The 21188-nt window shown below is 41.8% G+C and overlaps 1 protein-coding gene across 3 annotated transcripts in view; it reads left to right on the top strand.

Moving 5' to 3' along the window:
• CRACDL (CRACD like) overlaps nt 1-21188 on the top strand; it is a 67239-nt gene that overhangs the window by 29024 nt on the left and 17027 nt on the right. For all 3 annotated transcript variants that reach the window (XM_054813698.1, XM_054813700.1, XM_054813699.1), the window contains exons 2-7: nt 11013-11089; nt 12042-12207; nt 15105-15240; nt 15598-15762; nt 16402-16470; nt 19684-19914. In XM_054813698.1, coding sequence (XP_054669673.1) covers nt 11023-11089; nt 12042-12207; nt 15105-15240; nt 15598-15762; nt 16402-16470; nt 19684-19914 — 834 coding nt within the window. In that variant the 5' untranslated portion in view covers nt 11013-11022. The remainder of the gene's footprint in view (nt 1-11012; nt 11090-12041; nt 12208-15104; nt 15241-15597; nt 15763-16401; nt 16471-19683; nt 19915-21188) is intronic.

The following is a 21188-nucleotide window of genomic DNA, read 5'->3' as shown; positions in this document are numbered from 1 at the left end:
TGGGAAACTGAATGTAAGGAGTAGCAGCATTGTATGGTGATGTTTATCACCCGTCCTCCTGCACTGGTTTAAGATGAAAGCGCTGTCAGGGCTGGATCCATGTGCTTTGCAAATGAGAGAGGATGCACAATCAGTATGATATTGTGACTGGCAGCATATTCTGCTGCTGCTCTGAATAGATAAGGAGCAGGGCCCTCCCAGTGACTATGTCCCTTACTGTTGTTATGAACACTGTCAGGGAAGGTTTGAGGTCTTCAGCGCTGTCCTTCCTTGTACTTTCCTCAGTCCTCTCCCCTCATTTTGTTCTGCATGTAACATTTTTGCATATAATCTTCTGAATATATGAACACACATGCTCACTGTTTCTTGTCATGGACAAATTGACATGTGCAAATGCTTTCTATTTCCCAGTCCAAGGGAATGAGTGGGCTTGTGCAGGTGGTGTAGGGCACGCTGGAGACTTGGCTCTGGACTTCTGACAAGGCAGCAGTTAAAACTATTAAGCCGCATTCGGGGTATTGACTTCCAAAAGTCTGCAAATCTGAAGTGGCAACTGGAGGTGAAACGTGCGGAGTGACTTGCCAGAGGTTATTTTCACTGAGGTTATTTCTGCAGGGAAGGAGCGAAGGGGAAAACAAGAATCTGAGCAAGTGGCAATTATTTCCATTTGCTCATATCCTTGTTTTGGAGCACAGAGTGTGGTTTGGAGCACAGACCTGCAAGTATACAGGGAGAGAAGAGCTATGGGAAAATATCTCCTCTCTTTCAAACACAAAAAACCAAATTTGTTCTGAATGGATAGTAAGAATGTAAAGTTTACAAGTACATGTCTTGAGGGAGTAAATGACAAAAAATTATGGCTCTTACATTTGTGAAATCCTGATTGTGTTTTTCTTATAGATTGTGGAGGAAGGTTCCACACAAAGATGAAAGGACTCAGCAATGTTTTTTATTGTGGCGTGGTCAGAAAGCAACCTTCCAGCCTGTTCACATAAGAAATTATTTGGGTTAGGAAGACTGTCCCACTTAACTGGACTCCTACCTGAAATTCCTGCGGTAGTCACGTACTGTTGTGACCTTGCATTAAAAATCTCGTGCTCATTTTTTTCTGGAAGCTATCTGAGTGTTACTTGGATAGAGGAAAGAGAAAGGAGCCCATGGCTCATCTCTCTCCCATCTGGGCTCAAGAAAATGATTATCAATTGAAAGCCAAGAGAGACTAAATTAGGAAGGGTGAAAAGAGGCTAAATAAGGTCCTTCGCAATTAAAAGCCTGCCACATGTACCGCTTCAGAGTGAGCCTCATACAACAGTTAGACAAGAGGCCGTTCAGCTTTGCATTTAGCCTGTGGGGTTTTAATGCAACAGGAATGTGGAATTTGTTTACAAGGTAGCAGTTATTGCTGAAATATGTGAGCGCTGTTGCCTGGGGAAATTTCAAAGGATTGAGACTGTGCTGACAGTGGCTGTACCTCTTGGACAGTCCCTGTGGATGTTGAGGAAGAAACCGGCCCCTGAGTCTGCAGTCAGAGTGCTGTGGAAGGAATGCAGGGGAAGATGCTCCCCTTCCCCACCGCCTCCCGCTGCTCTCCCACCGCTCCAGCCGGATCTCACTCCATCCTCGCTGCTCCTTCGTACTAGGATGACCCAGGAGGGCGAACCGGTCCTTGGGCTGGAGACATGGCTTCTTGTTATCCGTGCATCAGATGTGACTCCAGGTTAGCGCATGAATGCAGCCTCTTTGGCGGAGTGGTGTGGGCTGAAACGAGGCAAAGCCAAGGGAGTGTTGAGGACTGAGGGCCCCTGATGGCACCTTTCATGAGCACCTCCTAGAAATCAATCTGCTTATGCTCTGGCTAGTCTCAGCTGGTAGGCTGGTTTATCTCTGCCTGGAAGGGCTCAGGCTTTTCTTAAAAGATTTCATTTTTTCTCTTTGCATTCCCTACCTCCTTTCTTTTTCCTCTTCTTTCAATATTAAAACTATTCTGCACATGGTGCATAGATGATCATAATGATTACTCCATCTTTCAAGCATAGGAGTTCCCAAGGAAGCCAGTAAAGCCCAGCCTGATCTCTTTATTGCATTACTTGTGTTTGACCGAACCAGACTGTATTTTTCATCGCATTAATGCAAAATATTTGGAAGTAGGACTGAGATATATTCTATGTTCAGATGAACATGACATTTGAAAAGATTTGTCATTAACTTTTAAAGAAACCTAATAAAACTGTTGAAATGACACTGTTCAGTACACCACACATTATGCAGCCAAGAGTAAATACTCCATGCAGTATAGATAGACTAGAAAGTATGAAAATTGGGCTGCATTCAGTTCTGATGTTAGCAATTGCCGCCTTTGTCTGGTTAACTTGGCCCACTGAGTTTTCTTCAGAATAGCAGATAAAGCTGAATAAGGATCATGTTCTGGGTAGTGCTAAATGCTTTCTGCATCTTAAACTGCCATTAACCTCTGCACTGCACAAGAACATGCTTACATTAGCCTAATTGATGGGGCAGCAGGTGTAAGTGTGCCGTTTCTCAGGGCTTGCTGTGGTTCCAGGTGAGTCTTATTCTTTCTTTGCCACAAAGTTAGTGTGTGTATCCGTATATAGACAATTTATTGTATTCATGGTGCCAAAAAGCAAGAAAGGATCAATGAAAGCCTGTTATGCTTCCTTGAATTTAAAGGCATTGAAACCTTATAACAGCGTCGATTTTTCTACTCATTCTGAATACCGAAAGACTTGTATAATTATTTTTGTGAAATAGCTTCAGAAATGTTCCCAGTGCTAAATTCAAGAATAATTGCAATTGCGACATGTAGAATCAAATGTAATTTTGTTCTAACTAAAGCAAGACATTTTACTTTCTTTTCTATTGCTTTTCAAGGAGAGGCACAGTGAATTTTTAATACTTTACCGACCTTTGACACTGAATGACGTTAGTCTGCTATTGTACAAAAGGGATGAACTTCAGAACATTATTAGCCAAAGTAGTACTCTACATGAACACTCAATATTATTTAAGTTAAAAATACAGATTGTGCTTCTATCAGTAAAGATGGCTGATACTCTGGTAGTATGTTGAGCTGTTTGTGCTCCTAAATATAGAAGAGGATCTCTGGTAGGGAGCCGTCCAGGGGAGGTCTTGCGTCTTTGTGTAAAACAGCTGTGTCTTTATTATCCCTGTGTGCTGAGAAAGAAGAAGGAGAACCAATGTGATTTTATTACTCTAACAGGTCTTTTAATAATAATGCTTTCCATATTGGTAGAATAGATCTCCTGGCCCCTCTATTGAATCACAAAAAAGAGAGAACTGAAAGCAAGAAGGAAGAGGTTACTCTATAGGAATAAGACATTTCACATGAGTTTCCTTTATTCTTTTGCCAACGTAAACTCCTCCCCCCTCCCTCCCCTTTAATTCTTTTATTCTTTTATATGGTTGTTTGGTTTGCTTTGTTGCTGGGTTTTTTTGTTTAAAGAAAGCACACAAGCTAAGGCTTTTCCCATGAACAAACTATGACCTTTGACAAGGTGTATGCCGTCGAGTTACTGAGCTCTATCAGGGAAGAAGAGTCCCCTCCACCCTTCTGGAGGGCAGCCTGTTCCCTGTGCTATCCAGGGCATCAGACTGGGCGATCGCAGTGATGTTTTCTGACCTCTTATGTTTGTCTGTTTTGCTGCAATGCACTTTTTTAAAAAACAAAAAGCTCACTCTTCAAAAGCTGCTTTGGAGGAAAGTTTATTTTATGGGGTGTTTCTAATTTCTCTCAGAAATGATGGGGGAAGGAAGGTCTATCAATTCTTGGAAAAAAACCCACCAGGTAGAGAGAGCAGGGTTCCCCCCCATCCCTTGGAAATGCATTGTGCTTGTAATAGAGAAAGGAATGTGCTGTTGGCAGGGGCACGTCAGAAGGGCTGGTGAGGATCCAACACAAGAATCTGCATGACCTTTGGAATAACAGGGACAGATACACCAGGGAGGAGTTTGTGCTGGTTAGGCAAAGGAAGATGCACACTGCCCAACAGCAGTGAAAGAGGCAAATTAAGACAACCAGACACCCAGAAAACCCATTGAAAGGCTTGGGAAGATGCATCTGCTGCCTCTTCTGTTATTCCTGTCGTAGCCCATGAAGTCCAACATGACGGCCATGGCAGGTATCACACTGTTTGCACAAAGGCTCGGAAGAGGAGCCCATGCAGCGAGCTGTGTCCTATCTCCTCTCTCCCCTATTCCTTTTAGCAGATATTTTATTACTTGAGATCCTTTAATGTCTCTTCTATCCGTGACCACAGGGGCATTGGGCACCACCTTATGTTTAAACAGTATGCAACAGGGGATTTGAGTGAGGGAGGCGAGTACTGGAAAGGAAAAGGCTGGTGTAGAGAGATAGTGGTATGTCAGTTGTTATACATAGCTGGTTCCTGTGCCGTAGCTTGCTATTCCTCCACCTCCACTGATGCTGGAGGTAGAAGAATAGCAAACTCTGGCACAAGGAGCAGCATTGGAAGAGATTATGTGTTGGTACAACTAACTTTTGTTAGTCATTTCTGAGAGAAAGGGCAAATCACTCACAGCTAGCTTGATTAATTTTGGCAGCAACTGGGAAGAGGATGAGAGGGTCCCTAAAAGGCAGAGGTTTAAAGAGGAGGGCATTGGCTTTGTGTTTGGGCTGGGTGCTCTCACCTGGATGCCGGCCTAGGACCCACAGAGCCAGGGAGAGGATGCTGGTAGCAAAACTACTCACAGCCAGCCTTGCTCTGAGTGTGAGGAGCGGCACACAGGCTCTCACCACACCATCGTGGTTGCACAATATAGAGATTTACTAATAACGTGAGAGCGTGCTACAAGGGTAGCAGTAGCTGGAGAAAAATACCAGGCACAAACAAAGAAACAAAACCATTTATTAACCAATAATGCAGATAAGAAAAGATGGGGAAGGTGTACCAGATTTGGTGTGAGACTGATGAAGACAGATAATGAACTATCATGTTTTATACAGCAAACCATTTGTGAAAATACCACATTTTGAAGATGATGTCCCCATGGACATCAGTCAGCATAAAGAAGTAGGTGCTAACAGCATCCGCACTAAATTATTAAAACTAGCAGAGAACACTGAAGTCAGAGACTTTGCAAAGTAATTCTTTTCATTTACTGATTCAAAACATTTGAACAAAATGGAAGGAGATGATTGTCTGCTCAACTTCGAAAACAAAAGGCAAAGTTATATACAAAAAGTGACAAGATGTTTTTCTTCTTGGTTTGGCATGAAGTTTATCTTTGATATTTTATATAGAGTTGGTAGAGGAAAACAGTGCCATTTTCTCAGGAAATATGTCTTCTCTGGATAAATTATTTTTAATAATTCAAAAAGGATGGGTATGCAGCTAGAATATGTACAGATCCTGTATAGGTGCTGACATGTGGTGGAAAGGCAGGGTGGCCCTTCAGTCACAGTGCTGGGACTCCACATAAAGCTCCTAGGATGTCTGTGTGTATGTAAGCAAGAACTCAAGTGCATTTGTTCATTTGATTTAAGAATTGGAGGCCAAATAAAAAGTGAAATCTGCGCTCCTTTGACATAAAGAGAGGTCTGGAGCAGGAAGATGTATGGCTTTGGAAATGGTGTTTCAGTTGTTATCAAATTCTCCTGTCCCTTTACGTGAGCTTTTTGGATGTGTTTATACAAACTAATTGGATTTGCAGAGACCTGCATCTCACTTGTGGACACTCCTAATACCTGGGCTCGTATGTGCTGTGCTAGCTCAGGGGAATCACTTCGCTGTGTTTCCTAGACCTCCTGTTGCAGAAGGTGGGGGTAGAGAGGAGAAGTTTATCTTAGTAACATAAGCTCAAGATGATGGATGGCTTCTGGAAAGGATTTTATAATTGGGCACACTGTGAGCTAAAGGAGCTCTGCTGATGTGCCTGCTGCTGGCGGGGGATTGCGGCAGGCGCCCTGGGCTTGCTCCCTCTGGAAACTTTGAGCTGTCCCTTTTCTGCGGTCCATGTGATGGGAGATAGGGCTGCACGGCCCATGGATGGTGCCTTCATTTCAGGTCTGAGCCCTCAGAGAGGCGGGTGGGTGAGGAAAAGCTGCCTAAGTGTTCGCCCCCAGTATTTAGGTTGTTTTGGTTCAGTTACTACCTCAGCTAGAGGAGTCTTTTTGAGTATTTGGGTTTTCTTTATATCCCCAGAATCCCTGCATTTTCTTTCCCAAATCCACAAGACTATGTAATACCAGTAGGAATTTTAGTGCATAACATGATATTGGAGAGAGAAAAGGGCAGATCTTTCTCTCATGTGAAATAATTTCCCTAAATCTGGATTTTTGAAGTCACTGTAATTCCTGATATTTCTTCGCCTACTAGAAACAGAAAATTTTTATGCAACGTAGGAATAAAAGGTGTAAATTGTTGTCGTTTGGTTCAACTGTGGGTTTTTTGGTCCACATTTTTGAATGTACTGACATTTAGGAGGGATAGTAAGGAGAATAAACACCTATTGTGTTGCCATATTCCCTCTCTATTCTCTGCACTCACGTAGTCTCAGCTGTATTTCTTGTATCTTAGCTCATCTAGAAAGGGCATGGGAAGAAAGAAGGAAAGTGGAAAAAATCTCTGCTGGGAAAAGTCCAATATAGAAAAAATACTGTTATAAGCTCGGGTAATATTTAGCAATTTATCATCAGACATTTTGGGCTTATAAAATCTCATAATAAATTGATAAACCAGGTATCTCTAGTATTCCGCTGTGAAAAGAACCACACATAAAATGCAAAGGTAAAAAAAAAAAAAAAAAGCAGAGGAAAAGAGTACGACTGCCAGCAGCGTGGTAAATCTTGCCCTTGCTAACAGAGGAGGAGAAGTGTTGCAGAGTGCTCCTCCAGGATGCGAATCCTGCTGAGTCTTCAGATCACAAGGTGATTTAACTTAGTGATGGACTTCAGCAAATCCTTGGGGAAACTGAAAATGAGAAAGCTCATCAGCCCTGCTCCACAGCCGAGCCTCCAGATCCAAGCATAAGTGCACACTGAATACCACCCGTGCCAGTGGGTACCAATTCAAAGCTGCTGAATTTTGCAGCATTTCTTTGCACGACTATTAAACTTGTAGGCTGTCATAGATTTCAGGCAAAGCATTGAGGAAGATAAAATTTAGCTCCAGAACAAACAATCAAATCTCTGTTTACGTCAGGGAAGTGACAGGTGGTTATAGTCATACCAAAGGTAAACTTTGACCTCTGTTGGTTTTGATTTTTTTTCTTCTTAAGTGTTGTGTTTTAATTAGATCTTTCATATGATGAATGTATTAATACCAGAGAGTTTGTTACAGACGCTAAGGAAAAAGCTTGAAAGATTGAAAACCTGCCTAAAGGTATTGTTAAAATAGGTTATGCTGAAGAAAAAAAGAGGAGATACAAATAGTACAGTTCTCTGAGTTCATATATTTGGGAAAGAAAATAGAGTTATCTCGCGGTGGGTGGTGAGCAAATGAAAACCAGCGTTTCTCTAACAGCAGTCAGCAAAGGAAGCATTTAAGAGGAAAAACAACTTTCCCCCAGGTCAATAAAAATGACATTGTAAATTTTAAGGTAGGAATGATTGTGATTGCCTACAGCTAGGTTTGGTGAGATGCTAAGCCAGGCAGCACCCTGCTTGCAGAGTGGTGCAGAGGATCTCTGGCAGCCGTCAGATGCTCAGCAGGGGCCAGTATCTCTTTGCGCTGTCTTGGGATATTGCTCCAGTGGAAACCATTGCTCGACAAAACACTCAAGCAAGTGGCTAAGTCTCAGCTTCAGTATTTGCTTAAAATCAAGGTTTGCTAAAAAAAACCCCGATCTGTTGACTTTGGAGCGTACTTCTGAAAACCCGGCCCCCAGCGCACCGCCTGCCAAGCTTTTCACAACTCCTTCCAGTCCCCTCCACCACCTGCTGACCCCCTCCGCCATCCTCAGGTTAAGGAAGCGGGTGTCCATTCATCCCTTGACGCAAACAAATCTCCCCTTGGTAACAGCAGCCATAAAACTCCTCCCGCAGCCTTGGCGCTGGGCGGGCGGCCGCGCCTCGCAGTCCTCGTCACGGTGCGTGTTTGCACAATATAGTGACTGCAGAGAGAGCTGCCGCCACCTCCTCCTCATCATCTTCATCCTGCGTGTCAGCCAGCACAGGCCCGAGAGAGTCACTTCGAACCCTGGGTTCGGACTGGAAACTTGCCTTTTGAACTGAAAACCTGAGGTACGTCCACTTGCAAGCTCTGGGCAGTGAAAGGTCTGCACGGTTTCCCAATCCTTGTAGTTGCACGCCGAGTTGAAATGCAGCAATATTGATAAAAGTCTTACAGTTCCCCCACGGCGAAAACAATATTGCTCATCTCACCCCAAACTTCTAGGAGTTATTTACCATATTTACTGTTTAAAATAACCACATTCCTGCTGGCACCATCAGAGTCTCCAGGCTCCTGCACAGGAGGCAGACGCTGCTGGTGCTTGTGCCCGGTGTCTCCTCCACCCCAGGCACCTCTGACCTGCACCTTGGGTCGCTTTTTGCTTCACTCCAAAATCATCTTACCCGGACAACCTGTCTCTGCACACTGCCTGGATCTCTTTGGCAGCTGTCCCACAGCGAAGCAGCCAGCTCTTCCCCCAGGCGGCACCAGGGAGCCGTCCAGGGATGACTCCAGCAGCAGTGGTGGGACCTGGCCAAGGACCTGGCTCCTTCTCACAAGCTGGTGCTCCAGCCCTGCACCCAGTGCTGCACCCTTGCAGGAGACATCCCCAAAAGCACGGCAGTGGCGGGCTGCTTTCCCCAGATCTTGGGCACTTTTCGGAAAGACACAGTAATTCTTAAAATAGCCTTACAAAACAGCAAAAACGTGGCAGACCTGAAAAACGGCCATGCGAGGTCAGAAGGAGAGTGAGGACCTTGCTTCGAGATGCACAGCTGACAAGGCGAGAGCTTATCAGGGTTCAGTAGCTTTCCGTTTCTCCTAAGTGAGGAGATGTATGCTGCACCCCTGGTCACATATTACAATCCCTAAATGTTTGGCACACCCAGGGGAAACTCTCTTCATGACCTTAGATGTCAGACATCAGTCACACAAACCTTCTCTGACACTATGGTGGAGCTAACCTTTTTAAAAATCTTTTTTATTCTCTAGAAAATTGGCTGCTAAGGTTTGAGATGGGACAATACCACATTTCTGAATTGTCAGAAATATATTATCTGCTTGGATTTTGCCAGAGGGAACGTGTTTATACTTGCCTGCATGTTTCAAACTAACATTTCCATTATGTGGATATTTATCCCCCGGTGCCTTTGCTATTCAGAACTGGTGAAGTATGGCATATAAACATTCAGATTAAAAAAATACACCCTCACCTGAGTGCAGCTGGATGCAGCGGAGCTGTGCGAGCGGGCCACAGCTGGGGATCTGAGTTATGGCATCCATAATTTATATAGAGATTGTAGGATCCCACCTCTGGATGCGTATAGCTTATAGATGCTACAGGGCATGCTTGTAACAGCTGAAGCTTTAAAGGTATTGATTTGCACTCCTGCCATTGCTATTGCATCATGACAACATGAATCTGAGACACCCTGAGCCTGTTTAATAATTGACTAGATGTGTCACAGCCCACAATACATATTTATCTGCTACCTCCCATCAGGCATTTACTTTAAAAATATAGGTATCATACATGTTCTTTTCTAGGGCTGGTTTCTTCCTAATTCTACCTACACAAGGCAGATGCCCTTGACCAAAAGTTGCTCTCCCTCATCTTAGTGTTTACCTCTGGTTTTGGTCTCCCAATGGGTGGTGGCAGGGGGTGTTTTAGAGTCGGCTGGCGGGGGAGCTCCGGACCGCTGGGCAGCAGAGCTGCCTTTGCTGTGCCTGTCGTGGAGCCGTTCGTCACGGCCCGGCTCAAGCGCTTGCTGATGGTTCAGGCGACGCATTGTGTTTTAGACTTGAGTAATAAATCTTTCATATCCATTTCGCTAACTCTTTGAATTGATGAGCCTCATCACTTAAGTCTGCTGGTACTTCAGGGGATCAAAATAGCCATGGTGCACTCACCTTCCCATCCAGGTTGTGGCGTCACCATTTCAGCCCAAAGTGTTATTCTACGGCACCATTAACTCACCATCCAGACAATGGCATCCATGACTTTATTCTGCCTTGACCATGAAGTTATGGTTTTCCAGATGAAGAAAAGAGAGCACAAAAAGACTACTGCTCTGAAAATGCATTTTAAATTATAGATATTCTGTCCTCAGGCTTGAGACATGTTAAATTTTGGAAATATTTTAAATTTAGGAACCTTAATGAGCAAAGTGATTTTGCTTCCAAAAAGCAAAGAAGTGAGAGGAGAAGAAAAGAAGAAATTGTTTTATTTTTACTTGTATTTTTCTGTTGTCTATATGAACAAAGGAATAAAAAGAGTTGTTACCTTTTCACAAGTTGCTTAAAAAAGAAGAAGAAATAGAATCCGTAGAATACTTCAAATTGGATATAAATAAAGGAAAAATATGTGCGGTTCTTCACTGACGTTACTTGTACATTACCCAAATGTCGTAATTATCACAGAGACATTTTGTCTGTGGTCCTGAATAGGTGCAGAGAGGGAGAGTCAAAGAAGCCCACGTCCTCTGATGCATGCTTTTGGAAGCATTTGAGAATCTCATGAAACTCAATTTTCAGTCAGGAGAGGCTCGTTGGTTAACTAAACCATAATGTACTATTGTCTTATGCAAGAGGAAATATTCTGTGGAATTTATTATACCTTAGACTAATAGGTTTCATCCCATGGGATATTTTTATATTTTATGTATATTTATATATATAATACATATATTTAGACATATCTTGTCTATGTATTTATATACAAAAGCACACGCATATTATTTTATATTTTATATTTTAGAAACTTGCCTGTATGTTTGTATGCATATATATAGTGAAGTACTATTATTTTGTTGATATGACTGACACTTTTTCTACCTCCTTTAGTGACTGTCACATGAGTTCCTCAAGGATAATGGACCCTAAGGTGCGAGAGACTGAAGGAGATGGAGAGGACAATTCAGGTACAATTGCTCCCTTCCCTGGTGAATGAAAAGTGCTGTGACTTCTTGAGCTTCAATGCTTTAGCTCTCTCACAGAAGTGAATCTGTTTGTTTAGAGAATGCATTCTCCCTTTCTCTCCTCCTGTCTCCAAGAGCTGTTGTATTTTTGACATTTTCAGAGGCTTGAAATATAAGACTTTTCTAGCATCTTGTGACAAAGTTAACTTTTTTACCCAACAAGATCCAACAGTAAGTGAAATGCTGACAGGGATGCCTCGCAGAGCTGTCATGCCAACTTGTGCAGGACAGGCACAAGTTGGTGGGATGTCTTGTGCAAAACTCTGATTTCATTTCAAGTAGCTTCCTTCTTGGAGCTTGCAGATGATCCTAATTTAGGTCTTTCCTTACTGAGCAGACTAGAATTGCTTTTCAAGATTATTGCTTGATTTCTAGTTTAATACTTTGTGATCCATTGAGTCTTGTAATTAGCATTCAAAATATTCTGGGATGTATTATAAAACTGACATTATAAAAGCATTAGCCTCCCAACACTGCACATTCCACCTAAGTTAGCCTTTTCTACATTTAAATTGCTTTTGGTAACAACATTGTCCTTATCATCACTATTTAGCTTGCTGAACAAAGGCAGTGGGTTTCCAAGTTGTAATTTCTTCTGAGTATCACAGGCTGTTAATACCAAAGTTTTTCTTCACAGTCTAATTATCTGAAGAGGCAAATAGAAACACTATTAGGAAAGATCCTACACTGTAGGTTATTTCTTATGTCATAAACATAGCAATCCATTCTCCAAGATAATAGTAATTTCATGCTATCAGTATAGTCTTGAAAGACATTAATGCAAGAGCAGACTGTGTTGCATTTTCCAGGAAAAAAATCTACTTATGCAGAAATTACAAGGGAATTATTATTGTTCCGAAAACTTGCACATGGTGCTTTATGTTTCTTCATTTAGGAAAGAAAAAATCAAAGTTTAAATCTTTCAAAAAGTTTTTTGGTAAAAAGAAAAGGAAAGAGACGTCATCTTCTGGGAGCAGCAGTCTGAAGTTATTCCAGTCGACAAGCGATGTTGCAGCCTCACACGACGTGTCCATTAATTATGATTCTGAAGATGAACTCCAGTAAGTGTTTGGATTCTAGCTGGTAAACAAATACAGAACTGCTACATTGTCTGTAGATTAAAGACACCCCAAAATTGCCTCTTCCTCTTGTTCAGAATGCTGCATTCTCAAACAGTTGCTTTTTTCAGGAAAGTACAAATTAAAATGACTAATGCAAAACAAATTGCAAGGGAATTGGATGGGGTGCAGCAAGAAATAATAACTAAAAAAGTTTTCATTTAATCATAAATAAGCCTTGGGTTATTGTTTCAAAAGAATGTAATTTCCATCTTCAAAATTTAATTAGGTATTCAGCTTATATCTTACCCTGATTGTCTTATGCCCCTAAGATGTAACTCGTAAGGATTTTTAAAGAAATTTAGATGCCTAACCATTTACACCAGGTTTTGAAATCAAGGAAGGGATAAGGGGATAACTGCAACTGAAATCAGCCTTTATTTCCTCTGTGTACATGGGATTCATCTGACCAAAGGACGAATGTCTGCATCTGAGTTATTCACCAGCTGCCTCTTATAATCAGCGGAGAAAAGTCAACATTACTAAGAAAGCTCATTGTAATTCTTGTGTAGACATCTGAAGTTGTTCAGATGAACCAGGCTCTAGAAGTGCCTATTTCTAGAGAGCCAGCGTGACCAGCTCCGATGTAGGTACCTGTGGTTTAACGTCTGAAGTTAGACCGGATGAATGGCACCCTGTGCATCTGTCTGCCTCTGAAAATCCTGTCTTTGTTCAGGCATCGCCAAAAATGTTCCCCACTGCTGAAAGGTAACCATGAGAAACACAGTCTAAAGTTCAAACGCGTTCCTGGATGGAGACATGGACTGAGGAGCCCCTTGGCTGCCTAAAAAGCAAGTCCTTGCGTTGGCTGTGCCTCTCAGAACAAACCTCCTGGTCCTCAGGCAGGAGATGCTGCTGTGGGCAGGGACGGGAAGGACAAACCACCCCGGCCATTTAAGGCGGCATTACACGACGCGGCCACCAGGCAGCGCCAAGCAACCAAAAGAAATTATTAACAATATATATTTTTTTTTTGGTCTTTTGTGGCTTTGGCAACAGTAATATTTGTCCACCTTGAAGCTCCAGGAGTTCCGGGCTCGCAGGACCAGATCTAACAGTGGGCTGTAGTGTTGTTGTTCAACAACATATTTTTAAGACATGGATGGTCAGATTTTCTCTCTCATGTGCATGATTCAACAAGGTGATGTCTGAGTGGGTACAGTCTTTGGCTGTTTTGGCCATGTTCCTGTGCCGTTACTTGCAGGGTTGTTACATTATTGTTTCTTAATATTTGTATAGACAGACAAAGACTGGGAAATTCCATGAAAGGAAGGAAAATTAATTTGAGCACTCCTAATCTGAGGAGACATTTAGGGTGCCTCCGCTACGCATCCGGGAGGTATGCATCTGCTAGAAAGAGAAAGCAAAGGTAGCACACTGGGATAAATGTGCACGTGCAACAACGCTGCTTCTCGGGCTGCCGTTGCAGTCGTTGTAAAATGTCGGTGTGTTGAGCAGCCATCACAGCCCTGACTGGCACTTACTTTGCAAATTGCTGTAGATCTGTCTGACCCTGGATGCATTGCAGAGATCGCATTTTCACTTAGATAAATTGTTCTTGTGATGTCTCTAATGCATTAAGCAGAAGCAGCAGGCTTTCCTTCCTTCTGCAGCAGAAATACAGATCAACTTTTTCCTACTATTGTTTTATCTGACATATTTATAGCAGCCATTACAAGGAAAATGTTACTTTCTGCCCTGTTTGTTTATGTTCCTGAATGTCCCTAAGACAGTATCTAAGATCCAAAAATACACAGTTCTCCTCCTTTTTTTTTTTTTTAATTTTTTTTCTTTAGAGTGTCTGCTCAAATAACTTGATAGTTACATGAACCCAAACAGTTCTGTATTCTGTACTCTGGTTTGCCGTTTCATAGCTGTCTTATTTTAAAAAAAATAAAAGAAGGGAATCCTAGAAGAAATGTCATGTGCAAGCATTTCTGGTCCCTGCTCAGTAAGGCTATTAGCTAGGCTGAGGAAAATGAGCACAAGAGACCTCTTAGCAGCTAGCTGTCTATCTGTGACTCTCCCATACCACTCTCATGAGGAAGCAAGGTGTTCATGCCCCACATGTAACATTTGCAAAAGAAGTTACATACCACATGCATCAAAAGTAGGAAACAATATGAGAGAAGCTACCCACAAAGCACCTCCTGCTTCCTCTCACCAGCCCTCAAAGAATGTCCATGAAAAAATGTGACCCCTAGGCTCATAAGGGAAAATCCCAGGGATCTTGATAAAGAGCACAGGACCTTGTAAGCACCTTGTAAGGATTTATACAAATGATTCTCTGTGAGAACTATATTGCCTGGAATATTTTCCTCAATGACCTGCATGGCAGAGGTACGTTAAATGCTGTACCACACTTACATAGTAAAAGGTACTTATTCTTCCTATGGTAATGGTCAGTCATTTGCAAGATATGTTTCTACATTAGCAAGTCCATCTCAGGTGCAGGCTTGTTTATGTGAACTCCCTTCATTTTGCACCTGGTTTTGCCTGAAGCACTGTCACGCCGCGCAGCTGCTGGCTTCTAGCCAAGGGGCAAGTAGCTTTTCCATAAGATGGAACTCAGTTGCTGGGGTTAAATTGTCTCTAACCTTGATTCAGTTTGCTAACGTGATGGATAACAGCATTTGCAAATTTTTGTTTGATTTTTAAAGGTGTTACCTAGATTAGCCTGAATGACTGTATTGTATTCATGGAGAAGTGTGGAATCTCGTGAGTGATGTGTGCTGCGCACACCTGTCTCCCACTCCATGTTCAACAGCCCACCTGAGCTAAGAGTAAGAGGACTGGCAAAAAAATCTGTATGTTTTCACTCATTTGTTATATTATTCTAGGACACATAAAGGCATTATGGGAAGCAGAGCTTTGTCACATGATAGCATTTTCATCCCTGAGACTGGGCAAGAGCCTGCAAGGCCAGTAAGAGTGTTTTCTCAAGAAAACATTTCTGATCGGATTAGAGCTTTACAGGTAATTTACACAACATACTTTTTTCAAATGCAAGAGGTGGAATGTCTTTCCAGGGTTGATTTTTTTGGGATAATATTTGTAGTTGAACATTTGATTAGTAAGTAATATCTGTCTGCAGATAAATGTTGCATTTGTTAATTAGACAGCAGTATCATATCTTGGTTCTCCTTAAATGATAGTTGAAAAATGGATAGGTTATTTGGCTCCCTGAGCGAATGTCTAAAGTGAGATGTCCTGTGCTCTGGATCATTCAGTTGTGAAGTTAAAATAAAGGTAACTCATTGACCTGAGCTAAAAAATGTACTGGGGAAACCTCAATCACTATCACATGCTAATGTATTTTATGCCACGCTGAAGTTGAAACTCCAGCCTACCATGAAATTGGGACCTCCGCCTCCATTTGGACTTCATGCAAAGCGAACAGAGGATGCTGGGACCAGTTCTGAAGATGATGGATTACCCAGGAGCCCTCCAGAAATGTCTTTGCTCCACGAAAACCTAAATTCAGGCACAACAACAAGAGTGAGTAGTTCTGGTGTTTACAAAAATCAGTGTTTAATGACTTGGTTTTTCTATGTGTGAAAGGCAGAATAAATTATTTGGTTTGCTATATGTATCACTACTTTATGCCTGGAATACCTTACTCAAAATGGGAAAATGCTATTTCTCTGTGTAAACAGCTACATAGAATCTCTGTTCCTTTTAAAATATAAATATCACGCCAGAAAATGCAAAACTAGGAAGGAGAGAATGTGTTTGTGTGAGTGCATGGGGATGCTGGGTTTTTTTAGGGACTACAGAGAGCTGCCAGGCATTAAAAAAAAAAAAAAAAAAAGCTGAAAAATCTGTATTTTCCCTTGAATGTGCTGATAAGAGAGCTCTTTTCTTTAATGTTTTTCTAGGCTGTCATCAGAAAAAGAAACATAAAAGAATTCGAAACTGTTTTTTCTTTTTAAATGATAGTTTTTTATATGTTATTTCATTCTTTATCTGCATGTCTTAACACTTTATGTTTGCAGTGTCCTTGCTAATCCTTAAGACTATAGAGAAAAACAACTTACGTTGTCAGTATCTGTGTGCACTTTGTGTAGATGGTTTCTGCGAGTATATCCACCTCGTTTGTCATCTTTTACTGAATCTCTTCCTCATTCCATCCCACAGTTCTCTGACTCTCACAAGCACCTTAGCTCTTTGAGTTTAGCTGGAACAGGCAGTGAAGAAGAAGAACAGGTAACTTCTGCCAACTGTATTAAGGGCCAAGCAATTATGCATAGTAGTTTTTTAAAGAAATGTGAGACATAAATATTATTTTGTTGCCCGTCTGCTGATAAAAAACAACCTTGTATGTATGTAATTGCATGCCTGTCTGTTTGCTGTGCTTTTTAATGCCTGTCCATCTAACATAAAAGTTCTGATTATTTATCAACATAATTCTGACACCAAGTAATCTCCCACTGATAATAATTAAGCCCTCTAGAATTGCTCATATCCTTTAGCAAACTTTACAGACATGATTTAATCTCCAAGCACAACCAACTAGATTTAGATACTGAAACAGTATCTCTTTTTTTAAAGATGGGAAATTGCAGTAAAGGCTGCTTGGGTTACATGTATAGCATAAGAGAGGAAGCTTGTTGAGGAGCCATGAATAAAATATAGATCCTCTGAAATCTGCCCATCCCCTTGCTTTAAGTACAAGGTTACCTCGCACTGATAAAGAAAGTGTTCGCCTGATGATAGTGGCTGACATTGCTGCTTAGGAGTCTGAGGTTCAGCCTTCAGTCGGATTCTGGCCACGTGAGCCAGCGTGAGCTGTGAATTTTGCTGAAGTGATGTTTTCAGGACTTGAGTACAGGCAAATAGATGGCTTTCTTCAATCAGCAGCCAGCCGTTCTGGCTGATTAAAGGGCAGTTTTGAAAGGCTCTGAAGAGTCCCTTTTAGTTGTCCGCAGCTGGAGTCATGGTGGAAACAACACAGGGGGTAAAGGGAAGAGCGTTTTCTAGAAATAGGAGGAGGCGTGGAGGGAATTGCAGAAAGGAAATAGAGACGCTAGCCCTGAGCTGACTGTTTCTTGGTAATTACGCAAAATGTATTTCAAGGCCAGCTGCAGCAGAGCTTAGCAAAGATTTCTGGCCATAGTTGTTAGATTCTGCATGAAGCTGTTGGAAAAACTGCTTATATACAGTGAAATTTTAATATTTGTAAAGAAAAACACCAGAACACGTGAAGAAGATATTTCTTGAAAACTGGTATAGGCTCACTGTAAATTTGTCCAGTTCAGATGATGTTTGCTAAAGGAGAATTTATGTCTCCCTGTTGTTCCATTAACATCACTCTCTGACTCACTCACTGACTCCTGAGACGCGGTGGTGACTGCGTGGCTGCTCAGCTTTTTCCGCATGCCCCATCATTTAGCTCAGAGCTCTTTTCATCCCAGTCCAGTTTCAGAGTGCAGCCAGAAAGTAACCCCATCTGAAGGCTTTCCTCCCAAACTGCAGGGTCGACTATTTGGCATTTCGGAGAGATTAGCCCTTCTTCTAGAAGTCAGGGGAGACCATCTCGCGGGACTGAGGAGCTTTGCATGACGCAGCCCTGAGATTTTGGGTGGCAGTGACACCTTGCTGTGTCTTGGAAGCTTTCATGGATCGAAGAAGGGAGAAAAGGATCCTGACAGTCTCATCCCTGGCTTTGGATATGGGGCTCCCTCATAGCCCCCCACCTTGTGCAACCCAGTGTGACCATCTAAAGGACAACTGAGCCATGTGCACATGAGGTTTGGGGAAAAGGATCTGCCAGCTGTCCCTTCCTCCAGCAGGCTTCACCAGAGCCAGACTTCGTGGGACAGGCAACTTCTGCAGCCGGCTCAGAGCTGGCATTCACTCGGGCTGCTGAAATTGAAGTAACAAACCAGATTCTTGATTTTCCAGCGTAATGGCCAACACTGAGCACTGCCAACGAGAAGACATGCAAAGTTCTCGAGGAAAAGCAGAAGCCAGAAGAAAGGCAGGCAAATAATGACGTGCCTTGAAAGAGAACATGTGCTGCGTCTTTATCATGGAGCTGAAATGTCAATGTATTCACTGTTAGGTACTAATGTATAATGCAGCCACGTATCATTTGTTGTACATTAGTCATGTTTGAGTACTAGACTGCAGATATTGTAGAGTGAAAATTAATGAGAGCATCCATTATTCAGCATGGCCGAGCTGCTTTTTTTTTTTTTCTAAAATAGAAAGTATGATCGGAAGCTATGGATCCAGCCTCCGCTAAAATCAATGGGTGTTTTCCCCTGGCCGTTGAGGAAGCTGTAGCAGGCCCTCTCTACACACAGAGTATCTTTTGGCGGCAGTGCATAAAGCAGAACTCTACTTGCAGAAAATGCTGATGCTTTTTCCCTCCCTAAATGAAATGAACACTATCCTGCTCTCCCCTTCTCCTATCCAACCCCCTCAGTAAAATATCACTTCCAGAGAGAGAAGAAAGAAGAAAAGACAAAAGAAGAAGAAAGCCCGCAGATGAAAGCATGACAAAGGAAGAAAGCTCTTCTAATGAAATGAACCAGAATTTCAAGCCTACGAAGGGAGTGGTGTCATGAGTTGTCAGAGGTCATGTTAATGCCATGACAGATAGTTTGGAAATATCATTTTGCCTTTCTGCAGAAACTGAATCAGAGAGAAAGGAAGAACTCTTTGTAGAGTCATTTTTCATAAATTCTTCGTTCTCCTTTTTGCATCAGCCTTGAGACTAGGGTAGGTTTTGGTGAAATGCACAGGCAAGCTGGATTCCAGCTTTATGAAAGTACTGCACCCCTTGGAGCATTCAGGAGTTGTTTCTGGATGGGTAATTGGCCTCTGGTAGGAATTATCCATCATTTCGTTCCCCAGAATGGTCTATAAATGAAATTTTACATTTCGGTTAAACTCCCTAGTTATTTTGCAGATATAAATACATGAGGAAAAAAACGCAAGCTGACTTAAATGTCAATGCCATTGGCATTTGATTCTTTTGTCTTTAGGAGGGTGTTGTAGACTTGGAAGAGACCTGATGAAGTATAGGAAGCTAGAGATGTTCCATCCCAGAATAACTGTGGGTAGGAGTGTAGACATGGATGCTGGAGGACAGACCCAGAAAGGAAACTGGCAGTTTAGGTTCTGTAACTGAGTACTCTTCATAAATCTGTCTTCTAAAACATGCCGGCCATGTATTTATGTGCTTTAGATCTTCTAGTTAAACGTGACTTGGTCCTTCCCACAAGCAGCTAAAAATGCAGAATTGCTAACACCTGTACTCCACATGCAACATTAGGAAATGCAATGCATTTTAAAGAGAGGTCAAAAAGAAAAAGAGGCAACCAATAAACATGGCCACTTATTTGTAGAATTGTTTTTTTCATGTCTTTGTTTCTTTGTTTGATTGTCTATTTGGGGATTATTTTTTTTCAGGTTACATTGGGTCCTTCTTCTAGATCTTGCTCTACAGATGGTCAGCTGTTCCCTAGGCACCGAAGTGCCAAAACTGGAGCTGCCCAGATATCTGACAGTACCGTTTCGCCTGCAGCCAATTTTGACACTCCACCTGAGCTTTCCTCTTGCTTGGATAATTCTGCTGCTAAACACAAGCTTTTAATAAAACCCCGGAACCAGAGATCCAGTAAAATGAGAAGATTTTCTCAGGTACTTGTGAAAATAAACAGTGTCACCTTTGACACAAACCCAAGAAGTTCTTACTGGACTTTGTATTTCAAACTTAGGTATGATAAGGAAAGTCAGATTGCAGCATGGGTATTTCATTGGGTTTTAATAGCTGTTATTTGATGACGCTATGTATATCTGGTGTAGACACTAGGAACAGATGAAATATTATGAATTTACTTGTTAATTCTTGATGCAACACTTAATGTAACAATTTCTTCTTAAATTTACCATGCAATACAATTTTGTGTCTTGTTTGTGATGCAGGCGTTGGGGCTGACTGCTTCATTTCTTACTTAAAAAAATTTTTCTGGAAAGTGTTATGGTCAACTTGAGTACTTTTCCTAGTCTGAAAGATCCTGTAAAATCTTGAGCCTTTGAGAGACTGTTGATGGAGGAGCTGTTTTAACTTCCCAAATATAATTGGGCTTATATTTTCAAAAAGTACAGAAAGAATAAGTTGTGACCTATTAATCGGAGCCAAATTCTGTACATTAGGACTGTTCTGAATTCAGACCTCTCCCTGCCCCAAAACTTGTAAACCCTTTATGTGCACTACAGAGACTTAAAATAAGTCTCCACATAAAAAAAAAGGTGTATGCTATTAAAAAAATTGTTTTTTAAACCAGCCTTTTAAAACACCATTTATCTGATTCTTTGACATATCTTCTGAAGGGCATAGCTTAATTTTTCTTTCTCTCCTCTTTTTAGAACTAAAGTTTGCAGCTCTTACTACAGTATTTCCACTTTATTGTTTGTGGTTTCTTCCAATGTTTTAAATACATTAAAACCATTAAATTGGCCTGATTATCACCAGGAATATTCTTTCCTCTGTCTTTAAATATTACTTAGCTGATATTCTGTATTTTCTAAAATCTGGGATTGATCTTTGGGCTCGGTAGAGCACTGCTATGAGCAACCCAACGATGAAGCCAGTTATTTAGAAAAGCATGTAAAGCAATAACTTGCTGATCAAACCTCCTCTTCCATTGTAACATTGCTACTGACATACAATTGCTTTGTCCGGTCTGCTTAGAAACTGCCCGATGACTGAGCCCTCCTGGAGAGCGTGCACATCTTTTGATAATACAATTTTTAATACTTTCCTGCCCGACTCCGCCTGTGCACCTTGCTTCTGGCTAATGGATGTCTTCCGCTTTTATGTTCCTGTGTACGTGGATTGTGAATGCAGGTGGCATTGCGGCTTTGTCTTTGCAATTGCACTTGCGAAACAAGAAGTTGGAAGAACCCTGAAA

Source organism: Grus americana, chromosome 1, assembly GCF_028858705.1.
Source record: "Grus americana isolate bGruAme1 chromosome 1, bGruAme1.mat, whole genome shotgun sequence".
Taxonomy (NCBI): Eukaryota; Metazoa; Chordata; class Aves; order Gruiformes; family Gruidae; genus Grus; species Grus americana.
The sequence above is the reverse complement of the archived record's forward strand: the minus strand, read 5'-3'. Positions and strand labels throughout refer to the sequence as shown.